Source organism: Hordeum vulgare, chromosome 2H (genome assembly GCF_904849725.1).
Source record: "Hordeum vulgare subsp. vulgare chromosome 2H, MorexV3_pseudomolecules_assembly, whole genome shotgun sequence".
Lineage (NCBI taxonomy): Eukaryota > Viridiplantae > Streptophyta > Magnoliopsida > Poales > Poaceae > Hordeum > Hordeum vulgare.
In genome coordinates this window covers 52,340,711-52,362,731 of record NC_058519.1, presented here as the reverse complement: position 1 = coordinate 52,362,731, position 22,021 = coordinate 52,340,711, and the positions used below count along the sequence as shown (strand labels likewise).

At 46.0% G+C, this 22,021-nt stretch overlaps 1 protein-coding gene across 1 annotated transcript; it reads left to right on the top strand.

Annotated features, from left to right (window-relative positions):
* The first annotated feature begins 19,680 nt into the window (after positions 1 to 19,680).
* LOC123425397 (berberine bridge enzyme-like Cyn d 4) lies at positions 19,681 to 21,808 on the top strand. Its single transcript, XM_045109091.1, has 2 exons — positions 19,681 to 21,338; positions 21,606 to 21,808. Exons 1-2 carry the CDS (start codon positions 19,709 to 19,711, stop codon positions 21,806 to 21,808), a joined length of 1,833 nt encoding a protein of 610 aa, XP_044965026.1. The 5' UTR covers positions 19,681 to 19,708.
* The last annotated feature ends 213 nt before the right edge of the window (positions 21,809 to 22,021 follow it).

Below are 22,021 nucleotides of genomic sequence, written 5' to 3'. Positions count from 1 at the left end.
TCTAACCACATTAGCCGCTGGAGCCCAAAGGACCTCGTCGCCGGCCATGTCATTGCCGTCGTTGTGGTACTCGGCTCGCGAGGCCGAGCTCAGGAATGAGCTCCTCGAGCTCTGTAGATGGCGTAGGGTCTCTCTCCCAGCTCGCTAGCCCCCTGCATCGGCTCTCTCGTCGACGCCCGAGCCGCAGCCGCCGCTGACCTCGTCGCCGGGAAGGATTCCGGTGACCACCGAGTCCAGCTCCACCCCAGATAGATGTGGCGCTTCCCCAGCTGCATGTAGCTCTCTTCCGCGCCCAAAACCGACGGCCATAGCGCTGGCTGGCTCTCTCCGGCGAGCCCTCCGCCGCGCCCGTGGTCGCCGCTAGCCATACTCCGGTGGGGGCCGATGTGGCCGAGTTAATCCAGTAGTTTAGAGGCTTAAACTCTCGCTGACAGTGGGCCCAAGGGCAAGTCAACTTAGTTAAGGGTCTGGTCAGCGCGGGATTAATCCCAGAGAGGTTGACCAGTGGGTCCCCCCCTGTCAGATTTGACCTGAACAGGTCGGCTGACGTGCTGATGTCAGGCTCACGCAATAAAGAGAATTTCCAGTATAGAAATAATTCCAGAAATGTTTAAAAACTTCAAAAATTCATAGAAATTAATCTGTAACTCCAATGAAAATAATTTATATATGAAAAAGTATCAGAAAAATTCAAGGAATCTGAATATGCTATTCTCAATCATGTTTGAAAAAGTTACAGGACCCAAACATGTAGATTAATGAATAAGTCAATCTTTATAATTACTTTATAAATGGAATTTGGAAAATAATCAAATATTCATTATGAAATGAAATGATCACACACTGTCCTAATTACAAATTAGTACCTTAACTTGACATCTCATGCATGTTAACATCAAGTTGATCTGGGCATCAGGTCGAATCAATTAAATCGGTATCCGAGAATACCTCGTTTGAATTGATAATTGAATGTGATTCAAATCAATTTCAAACCTAAAACATGTTGATTATATTAGTTAACACCTTGCATTCCCATGCCATGCCCATGCATCATCTTGTCTGCATATGATTGTTACTGATTGTTGCCATTCATTTCGGTAGGCTCCGCACCCCCGGATTCCACCGAATATCCGTCTGACGGATATTGTCCCTCCTCTGAGCAACAAGGCAAGCAACCATTTTGATCATCCCGATAAATCCTATATTCCTGCTCCTGCACTTATTTATTGCGTTAGGATCAAATGCTTCAACTGCTTTTGCCACGTTAGTTGAACCCACTTCCTTTGCATGACCTATCCTTGTCACAGTAAATAGCCGAACCTTGCAACCTAGCATACCTGGTATGTGCTTGAGCCTTGATGTGCCTTATCCTGCTATGCATGCTATGCTTAGAGTTGTGTATGGTCTATCATCTGGGAGATGAACAGAATTGTGAGAATGTGTTCGGTAAGCAAAGGTTGTGTGTTGAACCTGATTTGGTAAAGGTACCGGTGAAAGGCTGTGTAGGAGTACATGGCGGGAACCGTCCTTAGGAACTGAGTTCCGTGTATGTAATCCAAGACTAGATACTACCACACGTTGGGATACTTAATTGACCCTCTCGACTTATTAATCGCTTAGTACTCGGTCCAGGAGTTGCAAGTAGTTTCTGGTGTTTATAGTAATGCTCGAGGCCGTGCATGGTGCTGACCTAAGAGGTGGGCTGTGATGCGGTAGGCAGTGGCACGGTGTACCAAGTGGCACCCGGATGGTGGGCTTGGGAACCCTGCGCACATCGTTTGAGGCTGTGGCGGAAACCTCGGCCGGACTTCCGTACGGGTTACTCTCAGATAGGCGATAAACCTGGACTAGGTACTAGTGTGGTTAAGGGTCGTGGCCGACTCCCTCGCTGGGCTTCCGCTTGAAGGTTGCCGAGGTGCATGACGTGCACATGGCGATAAGTGGCGAGAGCGTGTGTGACGAAGTACACCCCTGCAGGGTTATGATCTATTCGAATAGCCGCGTCCGCGGATATGGACTACTTGGAGACATATGTTGTTCATAGATAACTTCAATGGCTACTCATAAAATTATCAAGATAAGCGTGAGTGTCGTGGACGGCATTTCCGTATGGAGACGGAATGATTCCACGATAGTGTATTGTTGTGGTGTTAGTGGACTCGTGTGCGAGAAATCAAGTTGTCAAAATTATTTAAAAATGCAAGTTGTCTAGCCACGAGTCAAATGCTGGCTTTCCGCATGAAACCCCACAATACCTTTTTGATACCTTGCATGAGTAGTTAGTTATCCTAAAGTCTTGCTAAGTACCTTGGTACTCATGTTTGTTTAATAAATGTTGCAGAGGTTGCTAATGACCCTAATGGAGGGTTCTTCGTAGTCAGGTATACTGCGAAGAATGGCATGGATCGGTAGGAAATACCATTCCGGCACAATATGAGGCGGGGTGGGCATCGGATTAGCAGGTATATAATTGTCGGGATGCCCCAAAACATTAGGAGCAAAAAAAATCCAAATGGAAAAAAAGCATCGACGACGACGAGTAGCTGGTGTCCCATCTACGATCTGGCCCTACGTTGGATCTGTAGTATAGTCAGGCCATGTGCCTTCTAGTTGCCCTGTCTGTACTCAGACAGTTTAAACTCTTCCGCTGGCTTGTAACTGAATGACTCTATTATGGGTCATGAGACCCTTAATGTGTAATATTATGTGTGTGGCTCTTCCGAGCCTCTTAAATAAAGCTTGTATGTTTATGGTTATGTTGTGATGCCATCGATGTATCTATACATATCGGTATGTCACGCGTACGTGTGTCGTACTTGATATGTATGGGGTTCGATTACCTAGTCGTGAACTTTAGTAGCATTCCTTACAAGGAAATGCCCCTTTGTGATCCAACGAGCCTTGGTAGCTCGCTACTGCTCCGGACACATTGGTTGACCGGCATGTGTCCTTCTTAGCTGTTGTGTCTGTCCTCTTGGGGAAATGTCACGCGATGTAATGGAGTCCTTGTAGCTTGCTACGACTCGTCTACACTCGCTGGTGACCGACACCTGCTTTGTTGGGTCATGTATGCCTGTCCTTGTGCGGTACTGCCACTTTGGTTTATGACTAGACATGTCGATCCGGGTTCTTTGACATTGGAATGCTAGCGACACTATTGCATACGTGAGTCAAAAGACGCAAACGGTCCCGGCTAAGGTAAGGCTGCAGCCATGGAGTTAACCGTGCGTGAGACCGCAAAGGGATGCGATGTGTTACAGGCTGGATTCCTATGGCTTAGGATCGGGGTCCCGACAGCGTTGGTATCAGAGCCTGACTGACCGTAGGATTACTAAGCCAAACTGGTCGAAGTTGAGTCTAGAATTTCTCTAGTTATATATAAGGGAATTGTTTGTGGAAGGGAACGTAAGACTCTTGTTCTCCTCTCAAGATTATTCTATTCTGGTCATCCTCGTCTTTTCTGCGGGAATTAAGGACTAGGTTACTCATCTTCTTCTAGGCTCGTGTTTCTAATCGGTAGATTATAGGACTACGGGTCAAGAGATAATTGGGTTTCTTTTATTCCTAGGAAAAAGGAAGTAAGTTTGATGATCAGAGAGTTGAACTTGATAGTTGAGTGGTTACGCTATTCCATTTTGGGTTGTCTCAAAATTTGTTTTGAGCATTTACAGCCGTTATGCTGCCCAATTTTGCATTCAGAGCTCTAATGCTTTTGCATTACTCTCTATTTACAGATGCCTGGCCGTCCTTCTCGTCAGGTGGTACGTCTGACCAGGTGCATTGATGTGCCGGGTCATACGGCCATGCTGGTCAGGGTGATGTCGGTGTGCGGTTACCGCTGGTACCCCGAGTACACAGTGGAGGAACAGTACCGAGACTTCAACCAGAGCCAGTACATCTGCACTGTTAGGGTATTTCCAGACTACCCTGGAGCTGAGAAGCCAATCCATTGGTCCTATGGGTTGGGGTCACCGTTGACATGGCAGTACAGGATGCTGCCTATTCAATGCTGACCATTATGAGAGTGAGACATGCACTGCTGCAAAATTCAGAGTTCTTCTATGTTCCGGCTTCTCAGCCTGGTGAAGAGGGATACCTCAGTGGAGTCTATTTTGATTCTTCTATGGAGGATCCACTACTGCAGTCCACTATTGAGATGCTAGAGAACACAGACAGGGATGCTCGTGCTCTCCGCATGGAGCTTTATGCTACCCGTGCCCGTCTGTGGACGGCTTTGACGCAGCTGGCACCGGTAGTCCAGACAGGGTATGGAGAGATGGAGATGTTGAACCCTGTTAGGACCCATCTTCTGGCTCACGTTGACTGGCCAGCTATAGGAGGAGTCACACCTCTTCGGGGACCCCTCTTACCACCAGTCAGAGGACCAAGGCCACATCCATGTCCTTATGGATCCCAGGGATCTCAGGCTAGAGTGTTTCCTGATCCGCAGGTTGAGCTTCCAGGTCATGGAGGTAATCTCTGTGAGATGTTCTATGCGGATGCCTGAGCTGTGAGCGGAAGGATAGGATGGTAGTAGCCGTACGTTCACAGTCCTGCGTGACTTGTGAAGTATGCTTGTGATGTGAAATGAATTCCGGAGGCCTAGATAAATAATGTATAGGAAGCTTGTAAGCCTCTGATGAGTAGTTTCATAATTTCAGTAGTTTGATCTTCGGTTAAGGTTGTATTGAACTATGTAAGGGTGTGTATGAACCATGGTGTCTATATAGCAGTTGCTTGTTACCATGTTGTTCGGTATTCATTTCCGCATTCCGTGCGTCCAGTACATTCTTAATCCATAGCTAGTATTGATATGATATTGGTCTAAGCTGTGAGTTTGTTTGTCAGGATGGTGTTCACCAGGTTGAACCGTGCCCCTGCTCATGAGCAAGGCGAGGGTAGTCAAGCGTCGCAGGAAGACCTGCCTCACCCGCCTTTTCTGGTGGAAGTGATGCTTGAGGCAGAGAGAAATAAAAGGGAGACCAACCGACTGTTAGAGCGTATTGAGCAGAATACGGCTCGTCAGCCTAGGAGTGCTGCAGTGTCCCTTAATGACTTTGTGAAGCTGAATCCTCCAAAGTTTCATCATTCCGTCGATCCCCTCGACGCTGATGACTGGCTGTGCAGCATCTCACGCAAGATTCGCTCTGCGAATGTGTCTGAGGCCGACAAGGTGACTAACGAGGCTTACAAGGAAATGCCCCTTTGTGATCCAACGAGCCTTGGTAGCTCGCTACTGCTCCAGACACATTGGTTGACCGGCATGTGTCCTTCTTAGCTGCTGTGTCTGTCCTCTTGGGGAAATGTCACGCGATGTAATGGAGTCCTTGTAGCTTGCTACGACTCGTCTACACTCGCTGGTGACCGACACCTGCTTTGTTGGGTCATGTATGCTTGTCCTTGTGCGGTACTTCCACTTTGGTTTATGACTAGACATGTCGATCCGGGTTCTTTGACATTGGAATGCTAGCGACACTATTGCATACGTGAGTCAAAAGACGCAAACGGTCCCGGCTAAGGTAAGGCTGCAGCCGTGGAGTTAACCGTGCGTGAGACCGCAAAGGGATGCGATGTGTTACATGCTGGATTCCTATGGCTTAGGATCGGGGTCCCGACATGCATCCACTTCCATAAACCCAAAAGTTTTTCCATGAGAGTCCACCATACCTACCTATTTGTGGTATCTACCTGCCGTTCCAAGTAAATTTGCATGTGCCATTCTCTAAACCTTCAAGCAATAATCTGTTTTGCATGCCCGAACCGCTCATGTGGTGACAGGGGACTATTGGTATCTTCCATGTTAGGCGTGTTATCCTCGGCATGTGTTTATTCACTGTCATTCACGATAAAGGGGCCGGTAATTGGAATGCCTAGTTCCACGCTTAAATCGAAAACATAACTGTAAAACAAGACTCCCCCGGATTGATGTTAGTATGGACGGTACCCAAGGATTCGGCTAGCCGTGGAGTGTGATTGATTGGTGGTGGGGGAGTTAAAACTTTACTTTTCTATTTGGGACCGCCTATAGCATGAATAGCATGGAAGATATTGAGAACTCTTAGTCATTGCGTTGACAATGAAAGCATGCCTCCCAAAATCATTATCTCTGTTTTCAAAGCTTGAGCTCTGGCACCTCTCAAATCAATGCTTCCCTCTGCGAAGGGCCTGTCTATTTATTTTCCTGTTGAGTCATCCTCTTCTTATATAAGCACCAATTAGAGAGCACCTCTGTCATTTTTATGCTTTGCTTTTGATTGATTTTGAGTATGACTATGACTGGATCTTCGTTGCTATGAATTACAATGTTTAGTCAACCCTTGATCTTTGAAAGTGCTCTGCATTTATGTTTTGCGGTCTCAGAAAGAGCTAGCGAGATACCACCTATTCATATTGCTTCATGCTTGTTTTGATTGAATTGATTGGTATCTAAAACTCATTATTATTTGCTCGCTAGCTGATTATGCCATTGATATTAGTTTACCGTGAGACCTTTGTGTCACTTGCTTATGTGGTTAACTTGTGATCTTGCTGAAATTCTGGTTATGAGTTAGACATAGTTGCAACAACAAGATCAAACAGAGTTTGTCAAAGTTTTTCTTTCTCTTTCAGTTTGTCAACTGAGTTGCTTGAGGACAAGCAAGGTTTTAAGCTTGGGGGAGTTGATACGTCTCCATCGTATCAACTTTTGCAAACTCTTTTGCCCTAGTTTTGGACTCCAATTTGCATGATTTGAATGGAACTAACCCGGACTAACGCTGTTTTCAGCAGAATTGCCATGGTGTTGTTTTTGTGCAGAAATGCAAGTTCTCGGAACGTCCTGAAAATTTACCGAGAATATTTCTGGAAAATATGAAAAATACCTGTGCAAAGATCCACCGGAGGGGACGGGCCAGTAGGCCACAAGCCCTGTCGCCGCGACCACCCCCCTCGTCGCGGCAACCAAGCTTGTGGGGCCCACGTGGCTCTGCCGCCCCCAAACTCAGCTCTATAAATTCCCTTTCGTCCCAAAAAAATCAAGAGAGAAGATTTCATCGCGTTTGCGATACGTAGGCGCCGCCACATCCTGTTCTTCATCTGGAGGCAGATCTGGAGTCCGTTTTGGGCTCCGGATCAAGGAGATCGTCGCCATCGTCATCATCAACCTTCTTCCCTCTCCAATTCCATGAAGCTCTTCATCGTTCATGAGTAATCTATTCGTAGGCTCGCTGGGCGGTGATGAGTATGATGAGATCTATCATGTAATCGAGTTAGTTTTGACGGGGATTGATCCCTAGTATCCACTATGTTCTGAGATTGATGTTGCTACTACTTTGCCATGCTTAATGCTTGTCACTAGGGCCCAAGTGCCATGATTTCAGATCTGAAATTATTATGTTGTCACCAATATATGTATGTTTTAGATCCGATCTTGCAAGTTGTAGTTACCTACTATGTGTTATGATCCGGCAACCCCGGAGTGACAATAACCGGAACCACTCCCGGTGATGACCATAGTTTGAGGAGTTCATGTGTTCACCAAGTGCTAATGCGTTGGTCCGGTTCTTTATTAACAGAAGAACCTTAATATCCCGTAGTATCCATTTGGACCCCGCTGCCACGGGAGGGATGGCCAATAGATGTCATGCAAGTTCTTTTCCCTAAGCACGTATGACTACACATGGAATGCATGCCTCCATCAGATTGACAAACGGGACCTCGCCACATATCTCTCCATGTTATAACTGTTGCATGATGAACGTCATCCAACAAATCGCCGACCCATTGCCTGCGAGTTTGTCCCACGTCTCCTGTTACTTGTTTTGCTCTGCTGCTGTTACTACTATTGCTGCTACTGTTACTTGCTGCCACTGTTACTTGCTTTGTCCTGCTGCTACTTGCTACTGCTGTTACTTGCTACTGTTGCTACTTGCTACTGTTGTTACTACTGCTGTTCCTTGCCACTGCTGCTACTCGTTACACTCCTACTACCTGCTACAATACTTTTTCTAGCGCCGTTGACGGGAAAGAATATTTCCCGTCCACGGGCAACTTACTAGCGCCATTGATACAACCGTTAGAAATAGTCTGCCTTGTCACCAGATCGTTTCTGGCACCGTTGTTATCATACTACTTTGCTGTTGACACCTTGCTTGCAGACACTAATATTTCAGGTGCGGTTGAATCTGACGCATTCAGCTGCTAATACATGGGAATATTCTTTCACTTCCCGTTGCGCGAACCAACAAATTTGGGTTGAATACTCTACCCTCGAAAACTGTCGCGATCCCACGCGCTGGTGGGCCATTGCAAGACAATTGCTAATTGTTGAGCAACTGGGACAAGCTCTTTTCTGTCTCCGTTGCCGTGGAGGCATCAAGTCAGGAATAGTTGCACGACAGCAATGATCCACATACATGCAAAGTTGACGCTCTTCAAAAATAGTGGGATTATCATCAACTAAAGTCATGATTTCTCCAAACCCACTTTAAATAATATTGCAAATATCATATTCATCATGAGGCTTAAACAAATTTTCAAGATCATAAGAAAAATCATCACCCCACTCATGATCATTGCAACAAGTAGTGGACATAGCAAAACTAGCATCCCCAAGCTTAGGGTTTTGCATATTTTTAGCATGATTGTCACTAATAGAATTTATAGTGAAACCATTGCAATCATGCTTTTCATCCAAGGAGCCCTCGTTAATCACTTCATAAATTTCTTCCTCACCATTTTCAGATTCACGCATCTCAAGCAAAACTCCATAAACATAGTCAAGTGCACTCAACTCACTAGCAATTGGATCTATTAAAGAGATTAGCAAGTGGATGAGGATCCATATCACTAGATTTTCAGCAAGCGAAGATGCAAGCATATTGAAGGCACATGGCACACAAGCGAACAAAGAGCAGGTGAGAAAAAGGGGAACGAAAAGGCGAACGAAAAAGGCAAATAGGTGAAGTGGGGGAGAGGAAAACGAGAGGCAACTCGCAAACAAAGTAAATGCAAGAGATGAGTTTGCGACACCTACTTGGACGAGTTCTTGACTTGATCTTCCTCCCCGGCAACGGCGCCAGAAATCGGCGTGTTGATGGGAAATTATTCTTGTCTTGATGCTCCTCGGCAAGCGATCCTCCCCAGCAACGGCACCAGAAATCCTTCTGCTGCTGGCTATGCCTATTGGGATTTCCTTGGAAAATATGCAAAGGATTCCCTCGCGGCCTTGGAGCCTTGCGTTGGTGTTCCCTTGAAGAGGAAAGGGTGATGTAGCACTACGGCGGTAAGTATTTCCCTCAGTTTGACAACCAAGGTATCAATCCAGTAGGAGGATCGCGTCAAGTCACAAGTACCTGCACAAACACAAAGAGCTCGCACCCAACGCTATGAAGGGGTTGTCAATCCCTTATAGATTGTTAGCAAAGTGAGAACTGAAAGCAAAAAGTAAACAAAGCAAAGTAAAAGTAAAAGCGGAGATGATAGTTGTGAATAGACCCAGGGCCGTAGTGTTCACTAGTGGCTTCTCTCATGAAAGCAAGTAGACGGTGGGTGAACGAATTACTGTCGAGCAATTGATAAAACCGCGCAAAGTCATGACGTTATCTATGGCAATGATCATACATATAGGCATCACGTCCAAAACAAGTAGACCGATACTTTCTGCATCTACTACTATTACTCCACACGTCGACCGCTATCCAGCATGCATCTAGTGTATTGAGTTCATAAGAACAGAGTAACGCCTTAAGAAAGATGACATGATGTAGATGGACAATCTCAAATCTATGATGAAAGCCCATCTTGTTACCCTTGATGGCAACAACATGATGTGTGCCTTGTTGTCCCTTCTGTCACTAGGAAAGGTTACCGCACGGTATGAACCCAAAACCAAGCACTTCTCCCATTGCAAGAATCATAGATCTAGTTGGCCAAACAAAACCCAAGACTGGAAGATACTTACAAGGATATCAAATCGTGCATATAAGAAATCAGCAAAGACTCAAATATAATTCATAGATAATCTGATCACAAATCCATAATTCATCGGATCTCGACAAACACACCGCCAAAGAAGATTAAATCGGATAGATCTCCATGAAGATCATGGAGAACTTTGTATTGAAGATCCAAGAGAGAGAAGAAGCCATCTAGCTACTAACTACGGACCCGTAGGTCTGAAGTAGACTACTCACGAGTCATTGGAGAGGCAATAATGTTGATGTAGAAGCCCTCCAGCTCCAAAGTCCCCTCCGGCAGGGCACCGGGAAGGGTCTCCGGATGAGATCTCACGGAAACGGAAGCTTGCGGCGACGGAGAAGTGGTTTCATGGACGCCCTGATTTTTTCTGGGATTTTAGGGAATATATAGGCCAAAGAGCTAGGGCAGGGGAGCTCCAGGGAGGCCACAAGCCTGGTAGCCGTGGCCCCCCTGGCCGCGGGTACATGGCTTGTGGGCTCCCTGTGGGCCTCCTTCCTTGGCCCTCAAGTCCCCCGATCTTCTTCTGTTCTGGAAAAATTCATTTTGGGGATTTTATTCCGTTTGGACTCCGTTCCAAAATCAGATCTGAAAAGAGTCAAAAACACAGAAAAAACAGGAACTCGCACTTGGCACTGAATTAATAAGTTAGTCCCAAAAAATATATAAAAGGTATATAAAACATCCAAAGTTGACAAGATAACAGCATGAAACCATAAAAAATTATAGATACGTTTGAGACGTATCAGAGATCAAAAGCACAAGATGATGATGGCCATATCATGTCACTTATATGATTTCCATGTGATGTTAATCTTTTTATGCATCTTATTTTGCTTAGGACGACGGTATCATTATAAGATGATCCCTCACAAAAATTTTAAGATAAAATTGTGTTCTTCCTAAGTGTGCACCATTGCGAAGGTTCATCCTTTCAAAGCACCTCGTGATGATCGGCTGTGATAGACTCTACGTTCGCATACAATAGGTGTAAGCCAGTTTTGCACATGCAGAATGCTTTGCTTGAGATTGACAAGCCTAGCATGTACGTACATGGTGTCGGAACACAAGATACCGAAAGGTCAAACATGGGTCATATAGTAGATATGATCAACATGGAGATGTTCACCATTGAAACCACCTCATATCACATGATGGTCAGACTTGGGTTGGTGGATTTGGATCATGTTACACTCGAACAATATGAGTGATGTTAATTTGAGTGGGAGTTCCTTAGTAATATGATTAATTGAACTCACTATCATGAACATAGTCTAAGTTGTCTTTGCAAATAATGTTGTAGATCAATGGCCCGCGTAGTAGCTTCCTGAATTTTAATGTGTTCCTAGAGAAAGCTAAGATGAAAGATGATGGAAGTAACTTCGCGGGCTGGGTCCGTAATTTGAGGACTATCCTCACGACCTCGCAAAAGGCTTATTTCCTTGATGCGCCACTTGGTGCGCCACCCCCTCCAGTGTCGCCTATGGATGTTGTGAACATCTGGCAGGCGCGTGCCAATGACTACTCGATAGTTCAGTGCACCATGTTGTACGTCTTAGAATTGGGACTTCAAAGGCATTTTGAATGCCATGGAGAATATGAGATGTTTGAGGAGTTGAACTTTGTTTCTCAAGCAAATGCCCGGATCAATAGGTATGGGACCTCCGATAAATTCTTTGCCTGTAAGATGGAGGAGAATAGTTCTGTCAGTGAGCACATGCTCAGAATGTCTGGGTACTACAACTGTTTGACTCGGTTGGGAGTTGAGTTCCGCGTGAGATGGTCACTGACAGAGTTCTCCAGTCACTGCCACCTAGCTACAAGAGCTTCATGATGAACTATCCTATGCAATGGATGAACAAGTCCATCTCCAAGCTGTTCGTGATGCTAAAAGTCACAAAAGTAGAAATCAAGAAGGAGCATCAAGTGTTAATGGTGAATAAAACCACTAGTTTCAAGAAGGGCAAGGAAAGAAGGGTAACTTCAAGAAGAACGACAAGTGAGTTGCCGCTCCCATGAAGAAACCGAAGGCTGGACCCAAGCCCGAGACTGAGTGCTTCTATTGCAAGGGTACTAGCCACTTGAAGCGGACTTGCCCCAAGTATCTGGCCGATAAGAAGGATGGCAACGTCAACAAAGGTATATTTGATATATATGTTATGGATGTGTACCTTATTAGCTCTCATAGTAGTGCGTGGGTTTTTGATACCGGTTCAATTGCTCATATTTGTAACTCAAAACAGGAACTACAGAATAAACGGAGGTTGGCAAATGATGAAGTGATGATGCACGTGGGAAATGGTTCCAAGGTTGATGTGACTGCTGTCGGCATGCTCGCTCTTCGATTACCATAGGTATTAGTTAATAGTTATGAACCTAAGTAATTGTTATTTGGTGCCTACGTTGAGCATGAACATCATATCTGGATCTTTTTCAACGCGAAAAGGTTACTTATTTATATCAGAAAATAATGGTTGTTCTATTTATATGAGTAATATCTTTTATGTTCATGCACCCAGTGTGAATGATTTATTCTTGTTGAATCTCGATAGTGATGATACACATATTTATAACATCGATGCCAAAAGATGTAGAGTTAATAATGATAGTACCACTTTCTTGTGTCACTACCGCTTAGGTCATATTAGTGTAAAACACATGAAGAAGCTCCATGGCGATGGACTTTTGGAGTCACTTGATTTTGAATCACTTGATACATGCAAACCATGCCTCATGGGCAAGATGACGAAAACCCCGCTCTCCGGTACAATGGAACGGGCAAGTGACTTATTGGAGATCATACATACTAATGTGTGCGGTCCAATGGGTGTTGAGGCACGCAGTGGATATCATTACTTTCTCACCTTCACTGATGATTTGAGTAGATATGGATATATTTACTTGATGAAGAACAAGTCTGAAACGTTTGAAAAGTTCAAGCAATTTGAGAGTAAAGTTGAGAATCATCGTAACAAGAAGATTAAGTTCCAACAATCTGATCAAGGAGGAGAATATATGAGTTATGAGTTTGTCATGCACTTAAGATAGTGTGGAATTGTTTCACAGCTCATGCCACGTGAAACACCAGAGCGTAATGGTGTGTCCGAACGTCGTAATCGAACCTTATTGGATATGGTGTGTCCTATGATGTCTCTTACCGATTTGCTACTATCATTTTGGGGTTATGCATTATAGACAGGTGCATTCACTTTAAATAGGGCACCATCTAAATCCTTTGATACGACACCGTATGAATTATGATTTGGCAAGAAACCTAAGCTGTTTTTTCTTAAAGTTTGGAGCTGCGATGCTTATGTCAAAAGGCTTCATCCTGATAAGTTCGAACCCAAAGCGGCTAAATGTGTCTTCATAGGATACCTAAAGGAAACAGTTGGGTGTACCTCCTATCCTAGATCCGAGGGCAAAGTGTTTGTTGCTAAGAACGGGTCCTTTCTTGAGAAAGAGTTTCTCTCGAAAGAATTGAATGGGAGAAAGATATAACCTGATGAGGTTATTGAACTATCACTTCAACGGGACAGTAGCACGACACAGGATAAGATTTCTATGACGCTACACCAGTTGAAGAGGAAGCTAATGATGATGATCATGGAGCTTCTAATCAAGTTACTACCAAACCTCATAGGTCGACAAGGACGCGTACTGCTCTTGAGTTGTATGGTAATCCTTTCTTGGAGGTCATGTTGTTGGACAATAATGAACCTACGAGCTATGGAGAAGTGATGGTGGGCCCGGATTCCAACAAATGGCTAGAGGTCATGAAATCCGAGATATGATCCATGTATGAAGACAAAGTGTGGACTTTGGAAGTATTACCTGATGGCCGAAAGGTTATTCAGAACAAATGGATCATTAAGAGGAAGACGGACGTGGACGGTAATGTCACCGTCTATAAAGCTCGACTTGTTGCAAAGGGATTTTCACAAGTTCAAGGAGTTGACTACGATGAGGCTTTCTCACGAGTAGCGATGCTTAAGTCCGTCAAAATCTTGTTAGCAATAGTGCATTTTTCAATTATGAAATATGGCACATGGATGTCAAAACAGTGTTCCTTAATGGTTTCCTTAAGGAAGAGTTGTATATGATGCAACCGAAAGGTTTTGTCGATCCAGAAAATTTTAACAAAGTATGCAAGCTCCAACAATCCATTTATGGACTGGTGCAAGCATCTCGGAGTTGGAACCTTCGCTTTGATGAGGCGATCAAAGCGTTTGGATTTATACAGGTTTATGGAGAAGCTTGTATTTACAAGAAACTGAGTGCGAGCTCTATAGTGTTTGTAATATTATATGTGGATGACATATTGTTGATTGAAAATAATATAAAACTGTTAGAAAGCGTGAAGATATATTTAAACAAGAGGTTTTCAATGAAAGACCTCGGAGAAGCTAGTTACATATTAGGCATCAAGATCTATAGAGATAGATCGAGACGCTTAATAGGACTTTTACAGAGCACATACCTTGATAAGGTTTTGAAGAAGTTCAAAATGGATCAGTCCAACAAGGGGGTTCTTGCCTATCCAACAAGGTGTGAAGTTGAGTAAGACTCAATGCTCGACGACTACAAAGGATAGTGAGAAGATGAATATCATCCGCTATGACTCAGCCATAAGCTCTATCATGTATGTGATGTTGTGCACAAGACCAGATATAAGCCTTGCCATAAGTATGGCCGGAAGGTTTCAAAGTGATCTAAGAGTGAAACACTAGACAACGGTCAAGAATATCCTTAAGTACTTGAAAAGGACTAAGGATATGCTTCGCATTTATGGAGGTGATCAAGAGCTCGTCGTAAAGGGTTACGTTGATGCTAGCTTTGACATTGATCCAGATGACTCTAAGTCTCAAACCGGATACCTATTTATTATGAATGGTGAAGCAGTAAGATGGTGCAGTTCCAAGCAAAGCATGGTAGTTGATTCTACATGTGAAGCGGAACACATAGCTGATTCAGAAGCAGTGAAGGAAGGTGTGTGGATGAAGCAATTCATGACGGATCTTGGAGTCGTGCCCCGTGCACTCGATCTATTGACCCTGTTTTGTGATAACGGTGGTCTATCGAACGCTGCTCCATAACTGGGTAGTTATAAAGGGAGCTTTGAGGTGAGTCGTGATACATCCTGCAAGACATGGTTTACCAAGATGGTACTTGCCCCTGAGTTAGGAGAGATATTCTCCTGGCCCTCTCGACTTATCAGATTCAGAAAGCATGGCCATGCGACATTGGTTATGTTGGAAATATGCCCTAGAGGCAATGATGAATTGGTTGTTATCATCTTTCCTTGTTCATGATAATCCTTTATTATCCAGGCTATAGTTGTATTGATTGGAAACTCAGATACACGTGTGGATAAATAGACAACACCGTGTCCCTAGTGAGTCTCTACTAGACTAGCTCGTTGATCAAAGATGGATTAGGTTTCCTAGCCATAGACATGAGTTGTCATTTGATAAAGGGATCACATCATTAGGAGAATGATGTGATGGACAAGACCCAAACAGTAAGCATAGCATTTGATCGTATCACTAAGTTTATTGCTATTGCTTTTTGCATGTCAATGTATCTTTTCCTAAGACCATGAATCATGCAATTCCATGACACCGGAGGAATGCCTTGTCTGTATCGAACGTCAAAACTTTACTGGGTGATTATAAAGATGCTCTACAGGTATCTCCGAGGGTGTGTGTTGGGTTGGCATGAATCGAGACTGGGATTTGTCACTTCGTATGATGGAGAGGTATCTCTGGGCCCACTAGGTAATACAATATCACAAGAAGCTTGCAAGCAATGTGACTAAGGAGTTAGTCACGAGATCTTGTATTATGAAACGGGTAAAGAGACTTGCCGGTAATGAGATTGAACTAGGTATGGAGATACCGACGATCGAATCTTGGCCAAGTAACATAAGTGGACAAAGGGAACCGCATACATGATTGACTAAATCCTTGACATCGTGGTTCGACCGATAAAGATCTATGTACAATATGTAGGAGACGATATGGGCATCGAGTTCCCGCTATTTGTTATTGACCGTAGAGGTGTCTCGGTCATGTCTGCATAGTTCTTGAACCCGTAGGGTCCGCACGCTTAACGTTCGATGATGATATAGTATTGCTAAGTTATTATATTGGTGACCGAAGGTTGTTCAAAGTCCCGGATGATATCTCGGAGATGACAAGAAGCTTCGGAATGGTTCAGAGGTAAATATTGATATATGGGAAGTTGGTATTCGAGTTCTCGAAGAGTTCCAGGATTTACCGGCTTTGTGACAAAGGTACCGGAAGTGTTCCGGGGTCCACCGGGAGGGTCCACCTGTCCCGAGGGGGCATGGGTTGCGAAAAGTGGCGCACCAACCCCTCCAATCTGAGGACCATGCGGCAAAGGGGCTGGGCTAGCCTAGAGGTGGTCGTCGCCCCCTTTCCTTGAGGACAAAGGCACCTCTTGGCCGCCGCCCCACCCCTAGGGCAAACCCTAGGGCACCGACCACTCCTCCCTTCCCCCTAGGGAGGAAAGGGGGTGTTCGTAGGAATTTTTTTATTTTCCATGAAATGTTCCCCAACGGGTTAAGTGTTAACCCGGTTCGGGAATCTTCTCATCAAGGTTTTGAGAAGAGATGTCGAGCTACCACAAGGGTGACCAGTACTCACATTGAGCTCGATAACATATATCATTAGGCAAAAGAAATACTGCATATGACACATTTTCGAGGTTCGTCTAACGACTTTGAGCACACATGAAAGTTGTCACGTTCTGTTAGGAGCCGATCAACTCAGGTCATGTCCATGTGTACGTGAACCTATAGGGTCGCACATTTAAGGGATTACAACCTGTTCAAGTTGGATCCGCAAAAATGGGACTAGGGTCATAGTGGGTGTCAAGACTCATGTTGAGCCCACCTTGGAGATTGAACTCTACTTATGATGCGATGACTCCGCGTCTAGTGGTAAATCTAATCACTTTTTCTAGCAGCATGTTTTTGGTGCGCGACATAAATTTGTATTTGACCCTAGCGTAACATACCGCATGTTTCTATAATGGTTACATGCGTTATTTAGTCTCTGATACTTTCTAGGTTCCTTCGATGGTTGTCTGGGTGATATCCGATTTTGCTGCATGGTCCGTGCCTAGATACTAGGCACAGTCAATGGATTTTCCGATATTTGCCCTCAGCTCACTACTTCTCTTTCCCGCCTCCTGTTCTTCTGAAAGTAATGCAGGGGGGTGTTAGCCTGGTTCAAAGAAAGGTAGAAAGTAAGTTAAAGTAAGATAACTATCACGCATTCATCTGATGTGTAAACAGCGGGGTTCATGCATGCAGGCGCCCCCTCCCCTAAAGAAATAGGGTTCCTTGGCCTCCCGCCGGGGCAGCCGTCGGTCCGTCTCATCTTTGGTGGCCTAAGGACAATGGAGTGCGGTGGATCCCGACCCTTGCCGATGAAAAGGATTCGTGTTTAGATGTGTTTCAAGTTTTGCTAGGGCTTGTGTCCTATTCACGAAGGCGACATTGCGTCGACTCACTAGATGGAATAAGTTCCTCTCCGCCTAGCCCTCCGTTCCGGTGGTGCATCTAGCATCACCGGTGGACGTGTGGAGGTGTGCCTTTGATGGATCTATCTTTACTGAATTTGCTCAGCTTTGTTTGTTGTTTGTCTACGTTCTTGTGTTTTCAGACTGAATCTTTGTGATCCACTGTACTCTTCATCGACGATGGTTGCTGTTCTGGTGCACTCATCTTATGGGGCCTTAGCATGACTTTTCGATTCTCTACTATAACAAATTTTGTCCGAGGGAGGGGCGATGACAACAACGCGTCTTTCGCTCCCTTGAGTGCTTGTAGTCGTGGCTACATGGTTTATAAATCTAGATGTATTTTTTATTATCTCTGATATTCATTGTATTGTCATGATTAGAAATGAAACTACGCGCGTGTGTGTGGTCATCTAGCTAGCTAGATGCATGACATTGCAGTAATTGCACTATCAGAATAACGTAACTGTGAAGAAGAGAATTGAGAGGAGAAAACATAATGTTTATAACTTAATATACAATCCATCGGAACATCAAATCCAAAAAAGTAAAAGAAAAAATGCAATTGAGGTTGTCAACCTACATATCAACAGTGAAGCATGTAAGCCAGTCACAATCAAGGGACAATAAACCACATCCATAAAAACTGAAACCATATGTTACTCCCTCTGTTACCTAATATAAAAGCGTTCTCTTATATTATGGAACCGAGCAAGTAGCCAGGTGCAGTCCGTTTTCAGTCACACTTATGTACAGGTGTGTGATCCTTCTTTCACACATAAAAAGTGCATGATCTTTGGTTTTTATAACTATATACTTCCTCTGTATCAAAATATTTATAGTTAAAGACTAATCTAATTTCTGTATCTAAATACGTATAGTTAAAGACTAATCTAGTTCTTCTTAACTACTACTCCCTCTATAAACTAATATAAAAGCGTTTAGATAGCTAAAGTAATGATCTAAATACTTTTATATTAGAGTGTGTTTGGTTGAAGGAAAAGGCTACGGTGTTTGTGGGTATCCCCAACCAGGTGGCTGGGGATATCCCTTTTTTTTTATTTGGTTGTAAGCACAGGGTTATCCTTTTTTTGTTTGGTTGGGAGGATGGATCCTGCCGCGCCAGCCTCCTCCCGCACCGGCCGCCTCCCGCACCCTGCCGCGCCGGCCGCTCCAGGGTGGTTGCCACCGCCCGCCCGTTTTTGGCAGTTGGCCACATCCTTTTTTTTGGAGAATATTCTCAGCATCTGGTTGACTCTATCCCTTCTCGTCCCAGATCCAAACGCATGGCAACCATAGAAAAAAGTGGTTATCTCTATCCCTGAAAGGATATCCCTGCAACCAAACACACCCTTAGTTTAGGGGGAGTAATATTTAAATACAGACAAAGAGAAAGTAGTTGGCTATATGGTCAGGGGATAAAGAGGTCACACCGTTCACATGCCAGTCATGCATTTGTATTTATGTTAAAAAGTACTCGGTTATTTATGTATCAAAAGTTTCTTTTGCGGGTAATATGTTCTTAAAGTTGTGTACTCATGTCAAAAATAAAAAATTCTAGGCGCACAAACAATGGTACCATATCATCTGTTCGCACGGGAATCACGAGATGGGCTAACAATGGATTTAAACACGGCTCCAGCTTTTACCTACGCGTTGCATGCACTTCGTCGGTTGAACCAATCACTGCCCGCCACGCGGACCACTATCCACATAGTTGACCATGCAGGACCATTTTGTTTGCAGGTTATGTGTAGTGAACAGGATTTTCGGGTTCAGACTTCAGAGCTTTTCCAACAGGCGTCTAAAAACTGCTCCGCGCGTTAAAAGATTCGTTTTTTGGGCGCCAGACTGCTTCAGCAAAAGCTGTGAAACGCTGTGCGCGCTAAAAATTTCTGGGCGTGCGTTTAAAAACGCTATCGCGCGCAGCAAATTTAGTGCACCGGCTTGCGCGCGCACCAAACTCTGAGCGGCTGCAGATGGGACCGCTGGTTCGGACTGGATTGGGCGCCGCACTAGCGCGCGTCTGTTGGAGATGCTCCGATCCCCGCGTTTCAAAACTACTACAGTGACGCGCTAAAAAAAATTTGGGCGCGGATTTTTAAAGTACTCGCCATCGTCGCAGGCTATATAATACACGCGAGCATTGTTACCTCGATACGCCAAAGCTAGCAAAGATTGATCATTGGCCATTTGTTCACGAACCATGCCGCGGAGCTCGATGGCCCCGTCCCGAATCATGGCGCTGCTCGCGATGCTCTTGGTCTCTCGCTTGTTCTTCTGCTCCCAAGCTTCCTCTCATGGCTTCCTCGAGTGCGTCACGACGTCCGTGCCCGGGCAGCTCCTCTTCACCCGGAGCTCGCCGTCGTTCGCGTCGGTCCTGGCGTCCTCCGTCCGGAACCGCAGGTTCCTCACGCAGTCCACGGTGCGGCCGCTCTGCGTCGTCACGGCGACCAGCGCTTCCCACGTCCAGGCCGCCGTCGTGTGCGGCCGCCGGCACGGCGTCCGCCTCCGCGTGCGCAGCGGCGGGCACGACTACGAGGGCCTCTCGTTCAGGTCTGCGTGCCCGGAGACATTCGCGGTGATTGACCTTGCCGGCCTCCGCGCCGTGCGCGTCAGCCTTGGCAGCCCGCTGGAGGGAGCTGGAGCACCGGCCACCGCATGGGTGGACTCCGGCGCGACGCTGGGGGAGCTGTATTATGGTATCGGGAAGGCGAGTGACCGGCTGGCGTTCCCGGCGGGCCTGTGCCCGACGGTGGGCGTCGGCGGACATCTCAGCGGCGGCGGCTTCGGCATGCTGCTGCGCAAGCACGGCCTGGCCGCCGACCACGTCGTGGACGCCACGATGGTCGACGCCGAGGGGAGGATCCTGGACGGGGACGCCATGGGGCGCGACGTCTTCTGGGCCATCCGCGGCGGCGGCGGCGGCGGGAGCTTTGGGATCGTGCTGTCGTGGCGGGTGATGCTCGTGGCCGTGCCACCGAAGGTCACGGCGTTCACCGTCCACAAGTCCGTCGAGCAGGGCGCCGTGGACATGCTCACCAAGTGGCAAGAGGTCGCGCCCGCTCTCCCCGACGACTTGTTCGTGAGGGTGCTCGTCCAACGACAGGTGGCCAAATTCCAAGCCCTATACCTAGGCACCTGCGACGCGCTCCTTCCGGTGATGCGCCGCCGCTTCCCGGAGTTCGGCATGAACAGGACGCACTGCAAGGAGATGACCTGGCTCCAGTCGGTGCCCTACATCTACCTCGGCATCGGCGCCACCGTGGAAGACATCTTGAACCGGACCGACCCCGTGGACGCCACCTCCAGCAAGGCCACGTCCGACTACGTCCGGCATGCCATCGCCAGGGACGTGTGGGAGGAGATCTTCGCGACCTGGTTCGCGAGGCCGGACGCCGGCCTAATGATCCTGGACCCCTACGGAGGGAACATGGCCCGCGTGCCCGAGGCGGCCACGCCGTTCCCGCACCGCGCCGGCGTGCTCTACAACATCCAATACATGAACTTCTGGACGGCCGCCGGCGACGGCGCGGCGCAGACGGCGTGGATCAGGGGCGTCTACGCGTTCATGGAGCCCCACGTGAGCAAGAACCCGAGGGAGGCGTACGTGAACTACAGGGACCTTGACCTCGGCGCGAACGTGGTCGTCGGCAACGTCACCAGCTACGAGGCCGGCAAGGTCTGGGGCGAGAAGTACTACAAGGACAACTTCAGGAGGCTCGCCATGGCCAAACGCCAGATAGATCCCGACGACTACTTCAGGAATGAGCAGAGCATCCCGCCGCTTGACGCTCACGAGCAACGGCTGATCATGAGGGATGTGGCGCCTAGGGGTTATGCTAATCCTGTTTCGATGAACCATTTTTATTACATATTAGGTTGTGTGTGTATCTTTCTTATGTATATTCAACGAAATTACGGTTTAAAATCATGAATTTGGCAGATAACAACAAAACAGAATATATGTATCCGATTTATGTGGAAAGCATTTCCATTTTCGTGTCATGTACTTTGTTGGTTATTTGTCCAACTTAAAACATGGTATATCAGTTTATTTATATTTATTTTTTAAACTCGACTTGCTCCTATCCATTATGAAGAATGGAAATACATCAGCTTCAGAAAAACAAGAGAAGGGAAAGAACAAAAAACGAGTTCGACCCATTACGAGGAAACCTGGTCAAACGGGCTGTGTCAATCGGACCAGCCCGATAGCACGCCGGCCCGACATGAGATGGGCCCGGCCCGGCACGCCGTACTTGTGTCCGGCACGCAGTACGTCTCGGACCGTGTCTGGGTCTAGAGGCAGGGCACGCGTGCCGGCACAACACGACATGTTTAATTTTTCATATATATTTTTAGACTTTTTAATATATATATATATATATATATATATATATATATATATATATATATATATATATATAGTCACGCTATTTGTTATCCTCGGTGAGGAATAGTTATTCTTCATCCTTATCTATTTCAATATCAATGCGTCATATTTATACGTTTCATA